Source organism: Engystomops pustulosus, chromosome 1 (assembly GCF_040894005.1).
Source record: "Engystomops pustulosus chromosome 1, aEngPut4.maternal, whole genome shotgun sequence".
NCBI classification, from domain to species: domain Eukaryota; kingdom Metazoa; phylum Chordata; class Amphibia; order Anura; family Leptodactylidae; genus Engystomops; species Engystomops pustulosus.
This window is the reverse complement of record NC_092411.1, coordinates 186565477-186583998: the sequence shown is the minus strand read 5'-3', so window position 1 is coordinate 186583998 and position 18522 is coordinate 186565477. Positions and strand designations below refer to the sequence as shown.

Sequence of the window (18522 nt, the reverse complement as noted above, 5' to 3'; positions counted from 1 at the left end):
TATGTCTATTTTGTCAATAGTCTTTGTTGAAATAAGGATCTGAACCTTTAAACTGGGATATGTCCTAACCTGCAGCTCTGTTATAAGTTGTCAAGAGTCTCTTTGGAGCCCTATTTCTTAAACTAAATCAAGTGAATCATTAAGTAAATAGTGTGAAACTCAGTATTTCTGTACTCTGAGAGGCAAATTCTCGTGGTACTTAAGAGCATCTTGCTTCACTCTGTCAGGATTTTAAGAGTATATTGTGTTTTAAAACAAAATATAAATCTGTCAACAATCTCTGGTAAGGACATTACAGATATGCTTTGTTAGTCCAAAATGGCCTAGTATCAGGGATGTACTTAGGAGAGGCTGGGCCCCATAGCTGACATATTTGTACTCACACATGTTTATACAATCCACACAGCTTTCCACACTTAAACACACACACATACATACAGTTCTACACACTTACGCACACATTTATGCACTTACATTTGTACACTTATACATGCAGTATATACACATCTTATATACACAGCATATACACATCAAACATAGACACATAGGGGGATATTTATCATACGCTGGCGCTCGTGCGCTGCAGCCCCGCAACTGCATGTTCACAGCAGGATACATCAAGAGGCTTCCGCCTCTTGATGTATCGGGGCGGGAGGGTGCAAAGCATTTATTCTACGTCAGGCAGGGCCTGACGTAGAAACGCAGCTGGCTACTTTTCACGTATGAAAAGTCGCCGGCAGCAGGAAGTGCGCAGGCGCGGGGACAATAACACCCTGCACACGCCCACTCCCGTCCGGCCGCACCCTCCGCTCGGCCGGCCGCGCCCCCCCCCCCTTCACGCCCCACTGGCATGAAGGTGGCGGATTGGGGCAAATAATCGCAAAACCTAGCAATAAGCTAGCATTTGGGATTATTTCAGGGCCTCTGTGCCACTGGCATAGCGCAGAAGTCCTGATAAATATGCCCCATAGGCTGGCTCGAGCGCTGGCATATGAGAGGCCCGTCACTGCATATGAGAGGCCCGTCAGTTGCAGCAGGATAAATCAAGAGGCGCAGGCGTAGAAATAAACGCAGCCGGGAACTTTTCATATGAAGGAGGTGGAGAGGGTAAAATAGTCACAAGTGCTAGTAATAAGCTATCGTGGTGCAGAGGTCCTGATAAATATGCCCCATATAGTATACAGATGGTCCCCTACTTAAGAACACTTGACTTACAGACGACCACTAGTTACAAACGGACCTCTGGATATTGGTAATTTATTGTACTTTAGTCCTAGGCTACAATAAACCTCTATAACAGTTATCACAGGTGTCTGTAATGAAGCTTTATTGTTAATCCCGATTCTTACGACAATCCAACATTTTTAAAATCCAATTGTCACAGAGACCAACTTACGTACAAACCTACAGACCCTATCTTGTACGTAACCTGCCGTGAATATGTAAATCATATAATCTCACTTACAATATATACACACACTATATACACATATACACACAGCATATACACATATACACACAGTATATACACACCATGTATGCACAGATCCAGCATATACACACATACCCAGTACTATATACAGTCATAAAGCAAACACAAACATACATACAGTGTATACAGTGCCTTGCGAAAGTATTCGGCCCCCATGAACTTTTCTACCCTTTGTCACATTTCAGGCTTCAAACATAAAGATAAATTGTAACTTTTTGGTGAAGTATCAACAAGTGGGACACAATTGTGAAGTGGAACGAAATTTATTAGATTTTATTAGACTTTTGTAAAAAATAATAAACCGAATAGTGGGGGGTGCAATAGTCAGCCTCCTTAAGTTAATACTTTGTAGCGCCACCTTTTGCGGTGAGTTGCTTGGGGTATTTCTCTATCAGTTTTGCACATCTAGAAACTGAAATTCTTGCCCATTCTTCCTTTTAAAACAGCTCAAGCTCAGTGGGGTTGGATGGAGAGTGTTTGTGAGCTGCAGTTTTTAGCTCTTTACACAATTGGATTCAGGTCTGGACTGTGACTTGGCCACTCTATAACCTGGATACGTTTATTTGTGAACCATCACATTGTAGATTTTGCTTTACGTTTGGGATCATTGTCTTGTTGGAAGATAAATCTCAGTCTCAGGTCTTGGGCAGACTCCAACAGGTTTTATTCCAGAATGGTCCTGTATTTGGCTCCAGCCTTCTTCCCATCAATTATAACCATTTTCCCTAACCCTTCAGAAGAAAAGCAGGTTCAAACCATGATGCTGCCACCACCATGTGTGACAGTGGGGATGGTGTGTTCAGGGTGATGAACACATGATGGCATTGTGGCCATAAAGTTTGATTTTGTTTTCATCTGACCAGAACACTTTCTTCCACATGCTTGGTGTCTCCCAGGTGGCTTGTGGCAAACTTTAAACAAGACTTTTAATGGATATCTTTGAGAAATGGCTTTCTTCTTGCCACTTTTCCATAATGGCCAGATTTGTGCAGCGCACGACTGATTGTTGTTCTATGCATAGACTTAGGCCCCTTCCACACTTGCAGATCACGTCAGAGTTTGATCAGGGTGCGATCAGTGTTTGGTCAGTGAAAAACGCGCATTTTGCATCAGAGTGCAATCAGTTTTCAGTCAGAGTTTGTTCAGTGTCTCAGTTTTTCACGCGCGTTTTCAATGCAATTTCAATACAATTTCAATGCGTTTTTCACGGGCAGAAAATGCGCGTGAAATGGACTCAGGACTGAGTCTTTTCTATGGCAATTGATGCGTGAAAAACGCATTGCACTTGCATTGCACTTGCAAGTGTCTCAGAGTGCAATGCGTTTTTGATGCGTCTCCATAGACTTGTATGGTGCGTTTTTCACGCGCGTGACTTGCAAAAGTAGAGCATGTCGAGATTTAAACGCGTGTTAAAAAAAACGCGCGTGTGTGCGTGAAAAAAAATGCAAGTCTGAAAAGACCCATTGATTACAATGGGTCAGAGTGCAATGCAAGTTCTGCACGTCAAAAGCACGCGCAGAAAATGCGCGTGAAAAACGCAAGTGTGGAAGGGGCCTAACTTTTGCAAGGCACTGTATTCAGGCAGTCCCCTACTTAAGAACACCCGACTTACATACGACCCCTAGTTACAAACGGACCTCTGGATGTTAGTAATTTCCTGTACTTTAGCCTTAGGCTATAATAAATATCTGTAACAGTTATCACAGGTGTCTGTAATGAAGCTTTATTGTTAATCCGGGTTCTTATGACAACCCCACATTTTTAAAATCCAATTGTCACAAAGACACAAAAAAATTTGTCTTGGGCTACAATTGTAAAACATACAGTTCCGACTTACATACAAATTCAACTTAAGAACAAACCTACAGACCCTATCTTGTACATAACCCGGGGACTGTCTGTATACCATATACAGAAGTACCACATATACATACACATACAGAATGTACACACCATATAGACACACATACAGCATATACACATCAAATATATACATCCATACATTTATGCAAACATATGTATATATTCACTCACTTATCCCAGGAGCTGCTGATCACATGGGGGAAGTAGTCGGCAAGTATAGACAATAAATTCCTAATCCTGCCATCCTACACTGATATATACATATTATGCTGTACAATGCGCAGCTTAATTTGTATATAATGGTGCACATTCTCCATTCTTTAGTGTGGCAGGTTGACACTGCGGGCCCCATTGAAGCTGCAGCTGAGTAGTATATTACAGGCATCTAACAATATTGTGGCTAAAAAGAAAGCTTGTACTATGCCTGTGTGCCCTGCTATCTTCTATTGACTGGACTCTACATTACGTAAGGGGTAAGCGGACAAAGCAAATTACAGTGTGAACATAGGATCCCATGTATACTTTGTCCTGTTTTCAGTTGTCAATCCAAAAACAGACATGCAACCATATTTATCTATAGCTCACATAAATAAAACATTCCATATAACACAAAATATAAGATATTAGAAGGTTCTTTACATATTAGACTAGATTCATGCAATTAAAGTGTTTTTCCTGGGGTTTCTATATGGTTAATTTGGTGATGTCAGAATCAGAATACTTAATATATCCAATAATATAGAGAGGAAACAAATAAACGCATCCGATAAATGTGGGCTGAACTAATCATCCAGCAATATGTAACAAAGCTAAAATAATTTTTTATGTGTGGGAAAATATCTATAAATTACTAAACTACATATGAGACAAAGTATCTATAGTCACTTCTATGTTCTTCTGTTTATAAAAGCTTTATATTCAGTGTATAGGCACACCCTAAAATATATATCTTTAATACTCTTGTTTGAAGTCTCATTTCTCAAGTCAAGTAATGTATACAGATGTATGGAGGACATATGGAAATCATGACTCATTTCCAGTGGACTCTCAAGGGGGTCTGTAACTTACCAGCACACTCTTGTTTTGATGAAAAGCCTGAGACTCCAGTGGCCAACAATGAATGTTACATCAATACCCACAAGCCAGACTATAGCCACCATCACACACCTGGTACCTGTAATATAAAATATTCAATTTAGTAATTTGAATAAAATCTATTCAGTTACCACTGAAAATAAAACTCTTGGAATGACTAATATCCCATAATCCTTAGCTCATAAAAGAAGTCCTTGAACAGATAAGGCATTTGGTGCTTTCGCCAAAATCTCTAACATTTCAAGTATTCCTGGTTTGGTCACTTTTAATAATCCTAAAATAACAGGATATTGGCTGAGAGTGTATTTATTAAATATCCTGGTGTTCTATGTGTCAATATTATTAGTATGCAGTTCTGGTCAGTTGCCAGACGTACAGTGTGTTCTTAGTAGGCTCTAATTTTTCCTCTCCTCAGAATATATCTGTATGCAGGAAGCTACATTTTGGTTGACATGTTTAAACAACAGTGAAATATAGCTTAAATGACTACAAATATTTATAATATATCCATATGATAGTTTCTCACTAAGATCAGCGAGTGTCCAATGCTTATTTTGTAATTTTGTTATTCATAAAAAAATAGATTTTATTATAATGGAAAAATGTGTGTGGAAGATTCTATAACCATAATCTTTAGCAATTTACACAACAGGGGATGTAAATTTGGCTTTGGAACATTCTCTAAAGAATTGATTAAATTTACAGCATGTCAGTTATGTCCCAGATTTTCACTACTTGTTGCAACTCATAAAATTCAGTGGTCCATAGTTAAAACACATGGAGCCGCTACTTATCTATAGGTCAATGATACATGGACTGTCATTAGCAGAATTTTAAACCTTTCTTTTCAAAGAAAGATAATCACAGTCACAGTGCCTGGATATATGAGTCAGTGTCCCTGGTTATCATGGATTTTGATGGTAGATTTTCTTTAACAAACTGATGAATATGCCTTATTTTTTCTCAGACTATATTTTTACTAATAACAATCTAACATGTGATAATTTCACTCATTCATAGTGTTAGACTGGTAAAGGCGCAGCCATGTGCGGCGACATGTGCGGTGTCGCCGCTGATTATATCATATTGTGTGCTGGCTGAGCACAGGGACCATCGGGAGCGCTGGAAGGTGAGTATGAAAGTTTATTTTTTTAAGTGTTGGGCAAACTGGGGACTGGCTGGCTAAATACAACACTCGGCTGGCTATATACTACACTAGGCTGGCTATATAGTAAAGAGGACTGGCTGGCTATATACTAAAGGGAGCTGGCTGGCTATATACTAAAGGGGACCAGCTGGCTGTTTACTACAGGGGGCTGGCTATATACCAAAGGGGGTTGGCTATAAAATACAGTGGACTTGCTGGCTATAAAGTACAGGGGGCTTGCTGGCTATAAACTAAAGGGGATTGGCTACATACTACAGGGGACTGGCTGGCTATATACCACTGGGGTCTTGCTGGCTATATACCACTGGGGGTTTGCTGGCTATATACCACTAAGGACTGGCTGGCTATATACTGCTGGGGACTAGCTGGCTATATACTGGGAGCCTGTGACCAATGCATTTCAAACCCTTGGCTTATACTCAAGTCAATAGGTTTTCCCAGTTTTTGGTGGTAAAATTTGGGGTCTCGGCTTATACTTGGGTTGACTTATACTCGAGTATATATGGTATATAAATAAATTATTTGCTGTGGATACTGCATCTTTTAAAGTGACAATCTAACTCCTTTCAAACTATGGAAATGGGCCCCCAATTTCATGATCAGGCAAGGTCCCCTATTAAAAAATACTGGGGCACAAAGGGGTGTGGTTTCATATAGAAGGGTGTTTCTTTTTACATTATTTTCCTGGTGTAAATAAAAGCAACTAATCTGAAGTCAGACACTACTGTCATAAACGAAGCTGATATATTTAGCATTTGTAACTTTAGTTTTCTGTTTTTCTTGTTCTGGTTCTGGACAGGTAAAATCTGGTTCATGACGCGCACTACTGTAGACATGCAAATATTATGCAAATGCAAGTATTATGTGACACCCATGCACAAAAACCTGAGGCTAATTTCTTTCAGCAGTTAATTTCTTCCTATCCCTTTTCATGGACTATTATGGCCTAGCTGTCCTGTCAGTAACTTGACTGGCTCTTGACTTGAACTTAGGTCGTCGTAGCTCTGTTAGCCAATGTATGTTGAATATTCACTTTACTTAATATGTGTATAAAGTTCAGTGAGAACTCACGTGGGCCAGAGACCCATCAGTACATTCTCCTTTGAGCCGGCCTTAGTCTCAATGAAACATAAATAAGGTGCACGAGATAGAAAATTAAAATTTTGCAAATCCTGACAAAATTGACACTTAGAAGGGTTTTGGGATAAAGTTTTTCTTTTTTCTATTATATTTGCATCATTTTTGGTGCGTCCAGTAAAGTTCACAGCAAGGGACTGAGTTGGCCAGCTCTGTGCAGAGCTACGTAATCTGTGTGCGCTATATAAATAAAGGAATTATTATTATTTTTCAGTACTGCACCTGATATATCTTTAGAATCCAGATGTGGACATATAAAAAGTTACATATTTTTGCATTGTATTAAACAATGTAAACAAATGTAAGTGTAACTTTATCAGTTGTTCGCTGAGGGCCATGGCTTAGTGGGAAGGGCATTGTCTTAAACTATATGACTAATTTACTACAGCTTGCACCAAAATCTTGGATTAATAATAGCTCAAACGTATGCTACGACTTTCTGGTGCATAAGGGGAACTGCCATGGTCCTAATGTACAACTACCATAGTCCTTAATAATTTACGTGCTCACTCCAGAACATAGGCTAGAAAGGCTGATGTAGCAAAGTAAATTCCTCCTCATTAAATTAATGGGTACATTTATATTTCCTGGCATTCCTTTGAGAAAATGTTGACCATACACATGTGATACATTCATATATATTGCACTCAAAAATCTAACATACAAAGAAGGAAGAATGAACCCACGGATCATGGTAATGTAAAAGACAGATCCTAAAACAAATGTAAATGACCTAAGAGTGGAAGGTATGTGACCCCACTCATTTCAGAGCAATGACATCACATGAATGTATCACTTCTGTGCTGCTTATCCTCTTCTGGAATGTATTAAGGGATTATGTTGTATCAGAAAAGTAAAAAAGCTACACAAAAAAAAACACAACCCAATTTTTAACTCCTTCATTGCTGAATATTAGGCAACAGATAGTCGAAGTAATCTAAAAGGTAACATGAGATTTTAGACTAAAACAAGGCAGAGAATTTTAACTGGATCACTAATTGTACTATCAATGATTTCTTATATGTCACAGATTGATATTAGAAGATAATGTTGGTGAGGTTTGTGATCTTCAACTATTTTGCTAAAGCTCTTTAGCAGGCCATATACATTAAATTAAAGTAGGGTAAAACCACTGATTTCAGAGGGATCTGTTTATGATGTCTTGGTTACAGAAGTCTTCTCACTCTCCCTAAATGGCCAATGGGAAGGTAGATTTTGTGTATTCTCAATTTTGTATATATTTTATCTTTTGATGATACATGAGATAAACTTCTACCACAGAGGCACTACAGCATCACTTCATACAAAGCTGTTGCCAATTGGACCATAGTAAAGAAAAATTCCTTTCTGATGCCAACATATAACTTAGAATTTTCCTGGATTAACATCAACTGTTTGAAAAATATTTTGTTCCCATAACTTTTGATTTTCCCATAACTTTTGATCCCATAATTTTTGCTCTCTAGAAAGGTATATATGCCCCTCCTTTAACACTTAAACATTATCAGCTATTAACAAATTTGTCAGCAGTGCGTTCTATAGTCTCACAGCTCTTATGTTGATAGTCCATCTCATGCAATGTTAATTTGATGCTACGCTCTAGTCCTCAAGGGTTGTAAGATGTACACTTATTTTATGTTAATTACCGAACATACTAGTAGGTTTGGTTTGATTATTTTGGATTGTTTTGTAATGAACGGATAGTGCGGTTTAGTGATCAGTACTGCTGAAAACGTCGTATTATGCAGTGGTTATATTTGATAACAATAGGGACAACCTCTAGAAATTGGGACTTATATTTTGTTTTGGTGTTTTAAGTGCCATATAGAGAGAGCTTACTGACGGAGCTCCCTCCATATAGGGCTGGTGTCAGCTGTATTACACAGCTGACACCTGCCACTAACTGTCATAATTGGTGCTGGTACCAATCACAGCAGCTAATCTGTTATCAGTGATGCCATCTTAAAATCTTTGGACAGTGCTGATCGGTTGTCATGGCAGCCTGAAGTTTCTTAGAGACTCTTAGACCTGTGGTGAGGCCTAATCTCAAATAGTTATATATCAGCAGTATGTACACAAGTACTGCAATACAGTATGAGCAATCAAAACCCCTAGGATTTAAGTACCCTTGGGATCCTGAAATAATTCCAAAAATAAAAAATGTAAAAGTTTAAATGACCTACAACACATAAAAATACTTAAACAAAAAACAAACAAATTATCCCATACTGTGAACACTGTAATAGAAAATAGTGTCCATGTATCCTAATTGCCATGTTTTCATCTAGAAATGTTTCAATAATAAGTGATTAAAAAGGTCATATAGGTTCCAAATTGATTTAAATTAAAATGTTGGCTTGTCCTGCAAAAAATACACCTTCTACAGCTCCATGCACTAAAATATGAAAAGCTATGGGTGTCAGAAAATGGCAGATTTTTTTTGTACAAAAAAATGTAATTAAAAAAAATCTTATATAAACATGGTATCTTCATGATTGTACTAACAATAAAGGGGAGATGTTATTTGGAGCGCACAGTGAAAGCCGTGAAAACAGAGCCAACAAGAAAATGCTGCAAATATGTTTTTTTTTTCAATTTTACCCCATTTGGATTTTCACAGTATGTAGCATGGAAAGCTCCCATACTGCTCTGTAAACAGAAAAATAAAAAACTATTATGGCTCTAGGAAGGAGGAAAGTAAAAAGGAGGATATGCAAAAATGAAATAGGGTCATGCTCTTTGTGCCTTAGTGGAGGTTGTTTTTAGTAGTTCATTTAAAGGTTATTTTTTAATTGTGTTTATACCGTATTGGTATTTTGGTTTTCATCTTGGGTTCAAAAACTTGAAGGCTCCGACTGTGGACCAATGCTGTAGATTGTTTGTAATTTTTTGGGATTGTGTTACAGTACTATGATGTATTCTGATACTATTATTTCAATCTGATATAATCTTCAATATGATTTAAATGGATTTTTTGCTAGCTGACTAGTTAGATTTTTTTTTTACATTTTAAACCTGGTTTTAAGATGCATAAAAGGAATACAGTGGAACACACACACATATATTACATGATTCTACAAATGCATATTTTTGTTCCTTAGACAATTTAAATGTCACGGGTGAATGGTGAGAGGATAAGGAATGTAGGAAGAACATGCCTTGCGGATAATAACAGATTGAAATTAAAGTAAATATTTATTGGTCTACCACCGGCAGAGGGGTTTTTTATCTTTGTAGTCAGCCACCTGTCAAATATGTTTTGGGTTATACAAGGGTCTCAAATTCCTTAGTCTATATTTTGCTATTAATTAGTAGCTTAGTGCAGAGACAGCTTGGTTATGTTACTTGCCTAATGATTTCATTCATTCGCTTGACAGACAAGCATGCAGCACGAATGTTGCCTTTTCTCATCTTTTTGCTATGTTCTTCTATAAAACATGTCTGACAATACCACCTATTAAGGATGTGTTTTTGAAGAAAATGACTGAACATTCAGTACATGTTCTTTTCTTGAGTTTATGTTGAGGAAATATTCTCAGAAAAGAAATTCCCTTTTTAGATTTGTCATTTCTTGTGTAAGTTATAAACACTTTGACTCTAATCTAGATGTTTCCATCGGATAATTTCCTGTGCTGGGAGACACCAGGAAAGGAGTGCAGTAGGTGTGGTGGAGGTTCAGTGGGTGGTGTTTTTTTATATTTTGTTAAAAGTCCCCATGTAGAATCCATTAACACCTATTTCAACTGAACTGGAAAGCCCTTTAAAGAAGACCTGTCACCAGATTCTGACCACCCTGACTAAGAATGTCAAAGGGTTACAATTCCTCCCCATATCATCTAAAATCAGCTGCCAGTGAGGCACTGTACCTTACAGTCGTTTTTCTGATATGCAAATTTGCTTTTGTGACTCATGTATGGTATCTGTGACTCTTCTCTCTCTCAGGTTGGCAGTGAACCACACCCCCTTATTCTGACTGACAGCTCTGGGTCTCTTCAAATCACTGCTCTGCCTCCTTGTACTTAGGGACCGTCTGCTAATATCCAACTACAGACATAGAAAACTCTATTTACTTATAGGAAATATTGCATAATTTTTTTACACAGTGCCTTGTGTTACATTCATGTCATGTGGCCAGCGTGACATCATCGCAGATCCTTTAGCCTTCTCACTAAAGCAAACTATACATCATGTATGTGATTACATGAAAGAAAAAGAAAGTCAGATACATACATGGGGTACAGTTTTCTATTGTTAAGAGGCTAAAGAACCTGAAATAAAGTAGTTGGCCAGTGTAAGGCCCCATGCACATATTGGGGCAGATTTACTTACCCGGCCCATTCGTGATCCAGCGGCGCGTTCTCTGCGGTGGATTCGGGTCTTCCAGCAATTCACTAAGGTAGTTCCTCTGCCGTCCACCAGATGTCGCTGCTGTGCTGAAGAGCATCGGAACGCGCTGGAGTACACCGAGCCGGGCTGTGTGAAGGTAAGCGCGCGCCAAGCGGCAATTTTTTTTTTAAATGCAGCGTTTTTCCGTCGCGTGCATGCCGGCGCCGATGCACCACAATCCGATCGCGTGCGCCAAAAACCCGGGGCAATACAGGGAAAATTGGCACAAATTGGAAATATTCGGGTAACACGTCGGGAAAACGCGAATCGGGCCCTAAGTGAATTACCCCCATTGTGCCGGCAGCGAACAGGTAGATGAAGCTGGAGCACCGTAAGAAAGAAGAGGACCTGCGGGGGGCTTCAAAAAGGTGAGTACAGAGTTTGGTTTTAATAGGCTGGGCATACTTTGTTGGCTATATACTAGGGGGCATGGGTTGCTGGCTATATACTAGGGGCAATGGGCTGGCTGGCTATATACTAGAAGGATGGGCTGGCTGGCTATATACTTGGTGTAGGCTGTGACCAATACATTTCCCACCCTAGGCTTATACTCTGTCAAAAGGTTTTCCCAGTTTTTGTGTTAAAATTAGGTACCTAGGGTGTATATGGTACTTCTTCAACTTCAGCTGAATTATTATTCAGCTGCACTCATATTACAATACAGGCTCAACTGTGCTAACTTCTTTTCTGTGAATTTTTGTATTTCTTAATTTCTGAATGCCCAATCTCTAGTGTAAAATATAAATTATTTTTTGAAAGAGTAATGTGTTCCCTTGGGGGACAAGGGATAAAAGAACTGATCAACTGGTCACTTTAACACTATGCTACATCTACCATCAGGATGAAGGATTGTAAACCAAGCACACTGACATACTGGTGTGTGCCCCCTCAGGCAGGATCTGCTCTTCTTTTAGCTTCATATTTCAGATTTCCTTTAACTGTATCACCTGTCAAATCCAATGTCCTAATCCAAACATTTGCCAACTGGCTATTGCTATTGTTTGTGCAAACAGCAACTATTGGTAAAAAAAACATATTAGGTATTGACCCACAATGATGATATTACAGCTAGTGATGAAGAATTACCAATACCTATAAGCATCCATCTTTAACAAACACTGAGGATGACTTAGTGCAGAGAGTTGAGAAGTCTAGGGGGCAGATTTATTATTAGGCAGGATCTTACTCAAGATTTTAAGAGTGACTTAGGAGCTCTTTAGATCTATTTTGCATGTCAGGTTTATCATAGTGGCTCAGATAGCTTGATAAATGTGGCACGTGAGGTGTTAATGTCTGCAGTGTAACTTTTGTAAATTGCAAGTCATTTTTAAGTCAAAAAACTGATGTGACTGCAATGTTTTCTTTTTTAAACACCAAATTCTTACTGCATTATTTGATTTTTGCCACTATATCTAGTGGCATCATGCACAAGCTACTGACAAGTATTATTGTATTAATGACAAGGGGCTGAGTGATAGTAATCTAAGAACTCTTAAACACAAGGTCAAGTACACCATGTCTACAATGTAAAGGAGATCTTGGGATCATAATCCCATAATATTTCTTTTCTTATACATGTTATGAGAGAAAATAAAGTAACATTAGTTATGGAGAATGTTTATACAGAAGATAAGAGGAGAGACAAATTAGGTCATCTGCTTACATATGAATGATGTCACAAAATAAAAGACATCAAACGCAAAGCTGATTCTAATGTCAAAAAAATATATCATACATGTCCACATTGCAAAGTCAACATTTACCCAAAAAGTAAAATCTAACAACTAAGATATTTTCAAATGAGATGAAGGCATTCCTAATTCCTTATACAAGATATTTTGCGCTGTATTTCATTGGGAATGTCCTGTATATTTAAATCTTGAATAGTAACTAAATAATTAACTATTTCTAAGAAATAAATACAAGTGAAAGCAGCTGATGCAATTCATGGCTACATTGCTGTGGTTCCAGAACAATGCCACCGAACAATAACACTACTGATGAGACTGACTTGTTGTAACATTGCCATCCCATTATAGCCCACACTAGAATTTAGGGGGAAATTTTGAAAAACTTAATTTTTCACATGTTTGTAATGACAGGGAATTCCTGTCTAGGGAATTATTTATTTTACTTGTGACAATTGTACTGAATAAAACACCACACTCCTTAAGTATATGTATAGTAATAGTACTCACACATTACTCAGCAGAACTGGCGGGATTTCCAGCCCTGAGAAGTAGCATCTGAAGGAGGGAGCCAACGGACCTGAAAAGAGAAAAGAATCGAGAGCCATAATCAACACCATTAAAAGAAGAACATTTCACCAAATGAATTATTTCTATTTACTTCGTGTGCATCCAAACTATCTACTATCCGGCTCTGTACCATAACAATTTCTACAAATTGTCAAATCTGGAGGCAGGAAGAGGGGAAGATCTCACCCAAACCCATCAGGGACCTAGTAGTATCATGGTTTGATACTGTAACTGGATGCATTATGTTAAATTATGTGAATATTAGATAGGTATATAGTTAGCCTAAAATCGGTCAATTCTAATAATCCACTTTTTTAAAGTGGTGCCCACTAGGACATACCATAACTTAATAATTAGTAAGGAGCCAAACCCTGGGTGACCCTAGCTGATCTCTTTGATAAACTGTGAATAACTATAAGCTTTTTACCATGCTAAATCACTATCCTGTAACTGAAAAAACATTATTGATCTGTACAAATGGTATACAAGATTACAACTACTTCAATATTCAGGGCCGGTTCTAGACAAATTGGGGCCCTGGGCAAAACTAAAAGTGGGGCCCCAAAATAAAACTATTTTATGACCAGTCACAATCAGCAAGAGGCTCCTTTAGTATGATAAAACATACTGTAATTTTGGAGTATTTTACAGGAGATAGATCATAGGAAGATTGATGGGCAGCATGGTGGCTCAGTGGTTAGCACTACAGCCTTGTAGCGCTGGTCAACATCTGCAAAGATTTTATATGTTCTCTCTGTGTCTGCGTGGGTTTCCTGCGGGTCCTCCGGTTTCCTCCCACACTCCAAAAAATGACTGGTAAGTTGATTAGACTGTTAGGCCCATTGGGGAGAGGGACCGATATTTTCTGAAAGCAGATACTTTCCCCATTTTCAAAATTGCATCAAAGAGTTTATAGACATAGGCGCAATTTTGATTCAAACTGAAACATTTTATAAAAAATACTTAAAATTTGACTGATGGCAAAAAATTTGTTCTAAACATAAAATATTTACCTTCACATCTCCTAAATGTAATACATGGACATGTGTAGAGTTCACAAATGTCCCATATAGATATGTTCACATAAATAAATCCACATAATATCACTAAAACTGTAATAACTAGATATCTGCTTTTCAGCTAGACATTTTTAGACAGTCACAACCTGCAAAATATAATAATACAACAGAATAAAAAGTAAAGGCGCCATAAAACCTATAGAATTTTGAAAGCAGACAACCAGGCGATGCATTTGGCAATTAACATTCAAAATTTCCTCTAAAATCTGTACAAATCCAGATACTTATAAAAAGAAAACATACTTTCCTAAAACAGTAAGATGTGAGGAGATCATACAGACCCCACACCAATATATTCACCAAAATATGCAGCAAAGGGAACTGCAGAAAATTCACACAGATGTATCATTGTCTATTCCTTACACGATGGTCACCCAAATAAATAACTATATATCCATAAACCACTCTAATGAGATAATAAGTCACGTTTATATGTGCGCCAGTGTATTAGCCGCACAATAACAGAACCCTCCGCGCTTCATAAGAATGAGAATGAGAACGTCATAACATCGATGTAAATAATGGAGGATGATGGGAAATAAAAACTTTATTCCAGGACATGTGTGTGTTTTTGGTGTTACATATAACTTTATAGACACGTTCTGGTCGCGGTGTAGTCACATTAGGCGAAGAGGATCGAATGTTCATCGTATCAGTCAATTTTCCCAACAAAAAAAAACTATCACAAACTAAAAGGCAATAAGAGAGAAAGTGTGTTCTTAGATAGTTCTGCATAAAGAAGGGTTAAAAACATGAATATTAGTTGATAATATTCCTTCTCAAAATGTAGTAACATAAAAGGGGATTTTTTCCATTATCTGTGTGCAGCAGCTCCTGTGTGCAGCAAATGCTCCCTGTAGACTGATGGCTAAGAATCTGGAGGGGGGGACACTTCAGGGGGCTGTATCTCTGGCTCTGAGCACATAGAACCTCACTTCTTTTTTCCAATGTAAGTAGAGAGTCTCCTCTTTTATATGAATCTAAATATGTGTTTCTAAGTTTAAGGAAAACGGAGATATTAACTGTTAAACGGCCGTCGGGAGTGATTTTTATATAGAAAATGGCACCTGATATTCTCACTTTAAACCTGAATATCTCTGGATCCATGGCACCTAGAAACAAAATTCAAGATTCATTTGAAAGAAGAGATTCTCCCCTTTCATGGGGCCCTGGGCAATTGCCACCTTTGCCTACCCATAGTGCCGGCCCTGTCAATATTTAAATACCAAAAATTAATGTATTGAATACACATATAATATAACAGAAGAAACAAAAATGGCCATCAAAATGTAAAAACACACGCACTTAATGTGATGATGGTAACCCTTGCAGACATTCAAATGACAAAAAATATCAGGCAGGGCATAACACAGTTATTATCAAAGTCAAAGGCCCCTGCAACAACAATATAACAGTTCAGCATTACCCACCCAAACACTGCATAACTCAACAGGAAAACTGTAACCTAGTAAAAGCCAGTTTCACGTCAGCTCATCCTTTGAGGTAGCCTAAAGTCTAAAATGCCTTACACTTATTGAGGGGTTAACACAGTTTTTAGTCACTTTTCCATCCAGTACAGAAAGAGGGAGTGGCCTAGTGAAAAGGAAGCGTGGCTTCAATGCAAAGAGTTGGCATGCTAAAATGTGGCGCAATGAACTGGACCAACTGGTGCAAAGTTAGACTCACCAGTCTTCAACTACAGCAGATTTAGCATCAAACATCAGACAAAGCAATAAATATTTATCCAGGGAGAATAAAAACTGTGATGTAATTTACTAATTGTATTCTACCTTTTCCAGTTGCTCAACTCATTATTTTAAAATGAAAAAAAAAAAACAAACAAAAGATTTACAAATCCACATAGTAGTTTTAAAATCTTGAAGACTTCGAAGATTTTGCAATTTGCAGCAGGTTTTCATACACAAAACTGTGCGGAAAATTCCCTGCATTTCTCTAAGACACTCGAACTTCTAAGTAAGATTTTTCCCTTGCTACTTTTAAGGAAGAACTAGCTAGAGACCCTGATCATAATGGTCCAATTAATGACCTATGCAGAAAACTGTTTTTTTTCTCTTACATATTGATTTCCTTATGTTAAAGACTCATTAATAATAGGTAAAACTAAATTATTTGCTTCAATGAATGTTACCTCCTCCTCAGCCATAGCATTAAATTGTGTTGGCATCTTAAGGATTATTGCAGGGAGCACTGGGGTGGGAATCAGGGGAGTAACTAGGAGAGGCTGGGCCTCATAATAAACTACTGATTGGGGACCTCATTACCCCTACATAAAGTGTACATATCTGTACACTTACACATATTTATACAATCACACACATTTATACACTTATACACAAATTTATATACTTTTATACACACACAAATATAGTTCTACACTCATACACACACATTTATATGCAATAAATGTGCATATCCTCCATTTTTTGTGTATGGCTGACACTGCAGGCCCCAAAGCAGCCGATATGGTTACTTCCCCCTGTAGTTACACCCCTGAGCTGTACTTTTCTCCATGGATACAAGCAATTGAATGGGTTGCATTATAATGTTAGTCTTTAGTCAAGTTTCAAGGCTATTTAATGGGTCGAACTTTGATTTAACAGAATAATGAAAATATTTTTTTCTTTTGTGCAGGAAACATGATGTGCATATATTTCTGTCCTAGGATGTGTACTCCTGCACAATATGGATTCTGGGAATGGACACAAATAATGTAACTTAAACATTATGTGGCAAGCAAAGTTAGTTGTTTTAAAAAGACAGTATAGAATTTATTGTACATAAGTACATGAATGCCAGGAATTTCCTGCATTTCATATCTATATCATGGGTGCCTTTCATAAAACATTGTATAGAAAGTTAACTTTTCTTTGAATCCATTAATATTTAACCCTAGTTTCCTAGGAAAGGTCACAGGTAGGTCAGCGCCGCATGGATCAGTGGTCACATAACTGAAGCTTTCCTACAAAAGAACATTGTTGCACTATTACATCCATCAAGAACAGCTCTACCTAATGCAGTCTTAATTCTAGTGAGTGGAAAAACAACATTAAACTTTGTCAGTATGTCACCTGACCTGGCTGATAGTAATATATTTTTAGGGAGGGCCTTATTGCTCATATGCTGAGGAGTTTCTTTCAAGAAATCAAATTGAAGTAATTTACTTTCTTCAATGTTCTTTCATCCTGTTCACTGAACTGCATAATTCTTAGGAGGAATGCTGACACAAGCTTCTCAGGCCACTGAAGGACATCTTCATCATTCATGTGTTGTCAGGTGCACCAAGAAGCCTTTATGATGGAGGATGTCTATGATCAATTAGTACAAATCTACTGCTAAATATGCTAGGTATCTGATGAAAAACATAAGGGCTATTATTTTTATTATTTCTTTATGGAACACCAATAATTTAATTGTGTTGTACATCTTAGAAGGAAGTAAAACATTGCATAAAAACAAGTACAAGATGACTAAACCCCTCATGAGGGCTTAACATTTATAAGAATTCCTAATATGGTGTGTCCTTTTATAAAAACTGTGTGAGAGCAGAACTGTTCTAGTTATTAATGACAACCAATCAGAACTCAGCTTTCATTTTATAAACTGCTGTGGTAAAATTAAATATGATTGGTTGCCATGAGCAACTTGAATAGTTTTGTTCTCAGACGGTTTTGATAAATTATGTCTGGTTTTGTAGAATGTTTTAGTACTGACCTTCCCATCAATTGCTTTAGGTTCAAGCATATAACAACATTTACTGGTGTTTTATGGTCCTGATAAAGCGAAAAAAATGTCATCTCAGCAGGAGTTCCAACCATCGCTAAATGACTGAAAACTCTGTAAAAAATTGTGCTGCCACCATCATTTCATGCAGATGGAAGCATTTTTATGGTTTATTATAGTTTTCCAATTTATTCATTGGCTGACAAGTCTCAGACATATGGCTGTGTATAAGCACATACAAGCATACACCATTCACCGGAAAAAAAAATGTTTATCAACAGATGTACTTCATTTTGTGTGAAG

At 37.7% G+C, this 18522-nt stretch overlaps 1 protein-coding gene and 1 long non-coding RNA gene across 3 annotated transcripts in view; one reads left to right on the top strand and one right to left on the bottom strand.

Annotated features, from left to right (window-relative positions):
• The window catches only part of RBPMS (RNA binding protein, mRNA processing factor), a 123631-nt gene that overhangs the window by 2832 nt on the left and 102277 nt on the right, over positions 1–18522 (bottom strand). For both annotated transcript variants that reach the window (XM_072115120.1, XM_072115130.1), the window contains 2 exons: positions 13340–13409; positions 4424–4529 (listed from right to left, as the gene is read on the bottom strand). In XM_072115120.1, the coding sequence (XP_071971221.1) occupies positions 13347–13409 (63 nt within the window). In that variant the 3' untranslated portion in view covers positions 4424–4529; positions 13340–13346. The remainder of the gene's footprint in view (positions 1–4423; positions 4530–13339; positions 13410–18522) is intronic.
• Positions 1–18522, top strand: part of LOC140069437 (uncharacterized) — a 37379-nt gene that overhangs the window by 13210 nt on the left and 5647 nt on the right. The gene's annotated exons all lie outside the window — the stretch shown is intronic.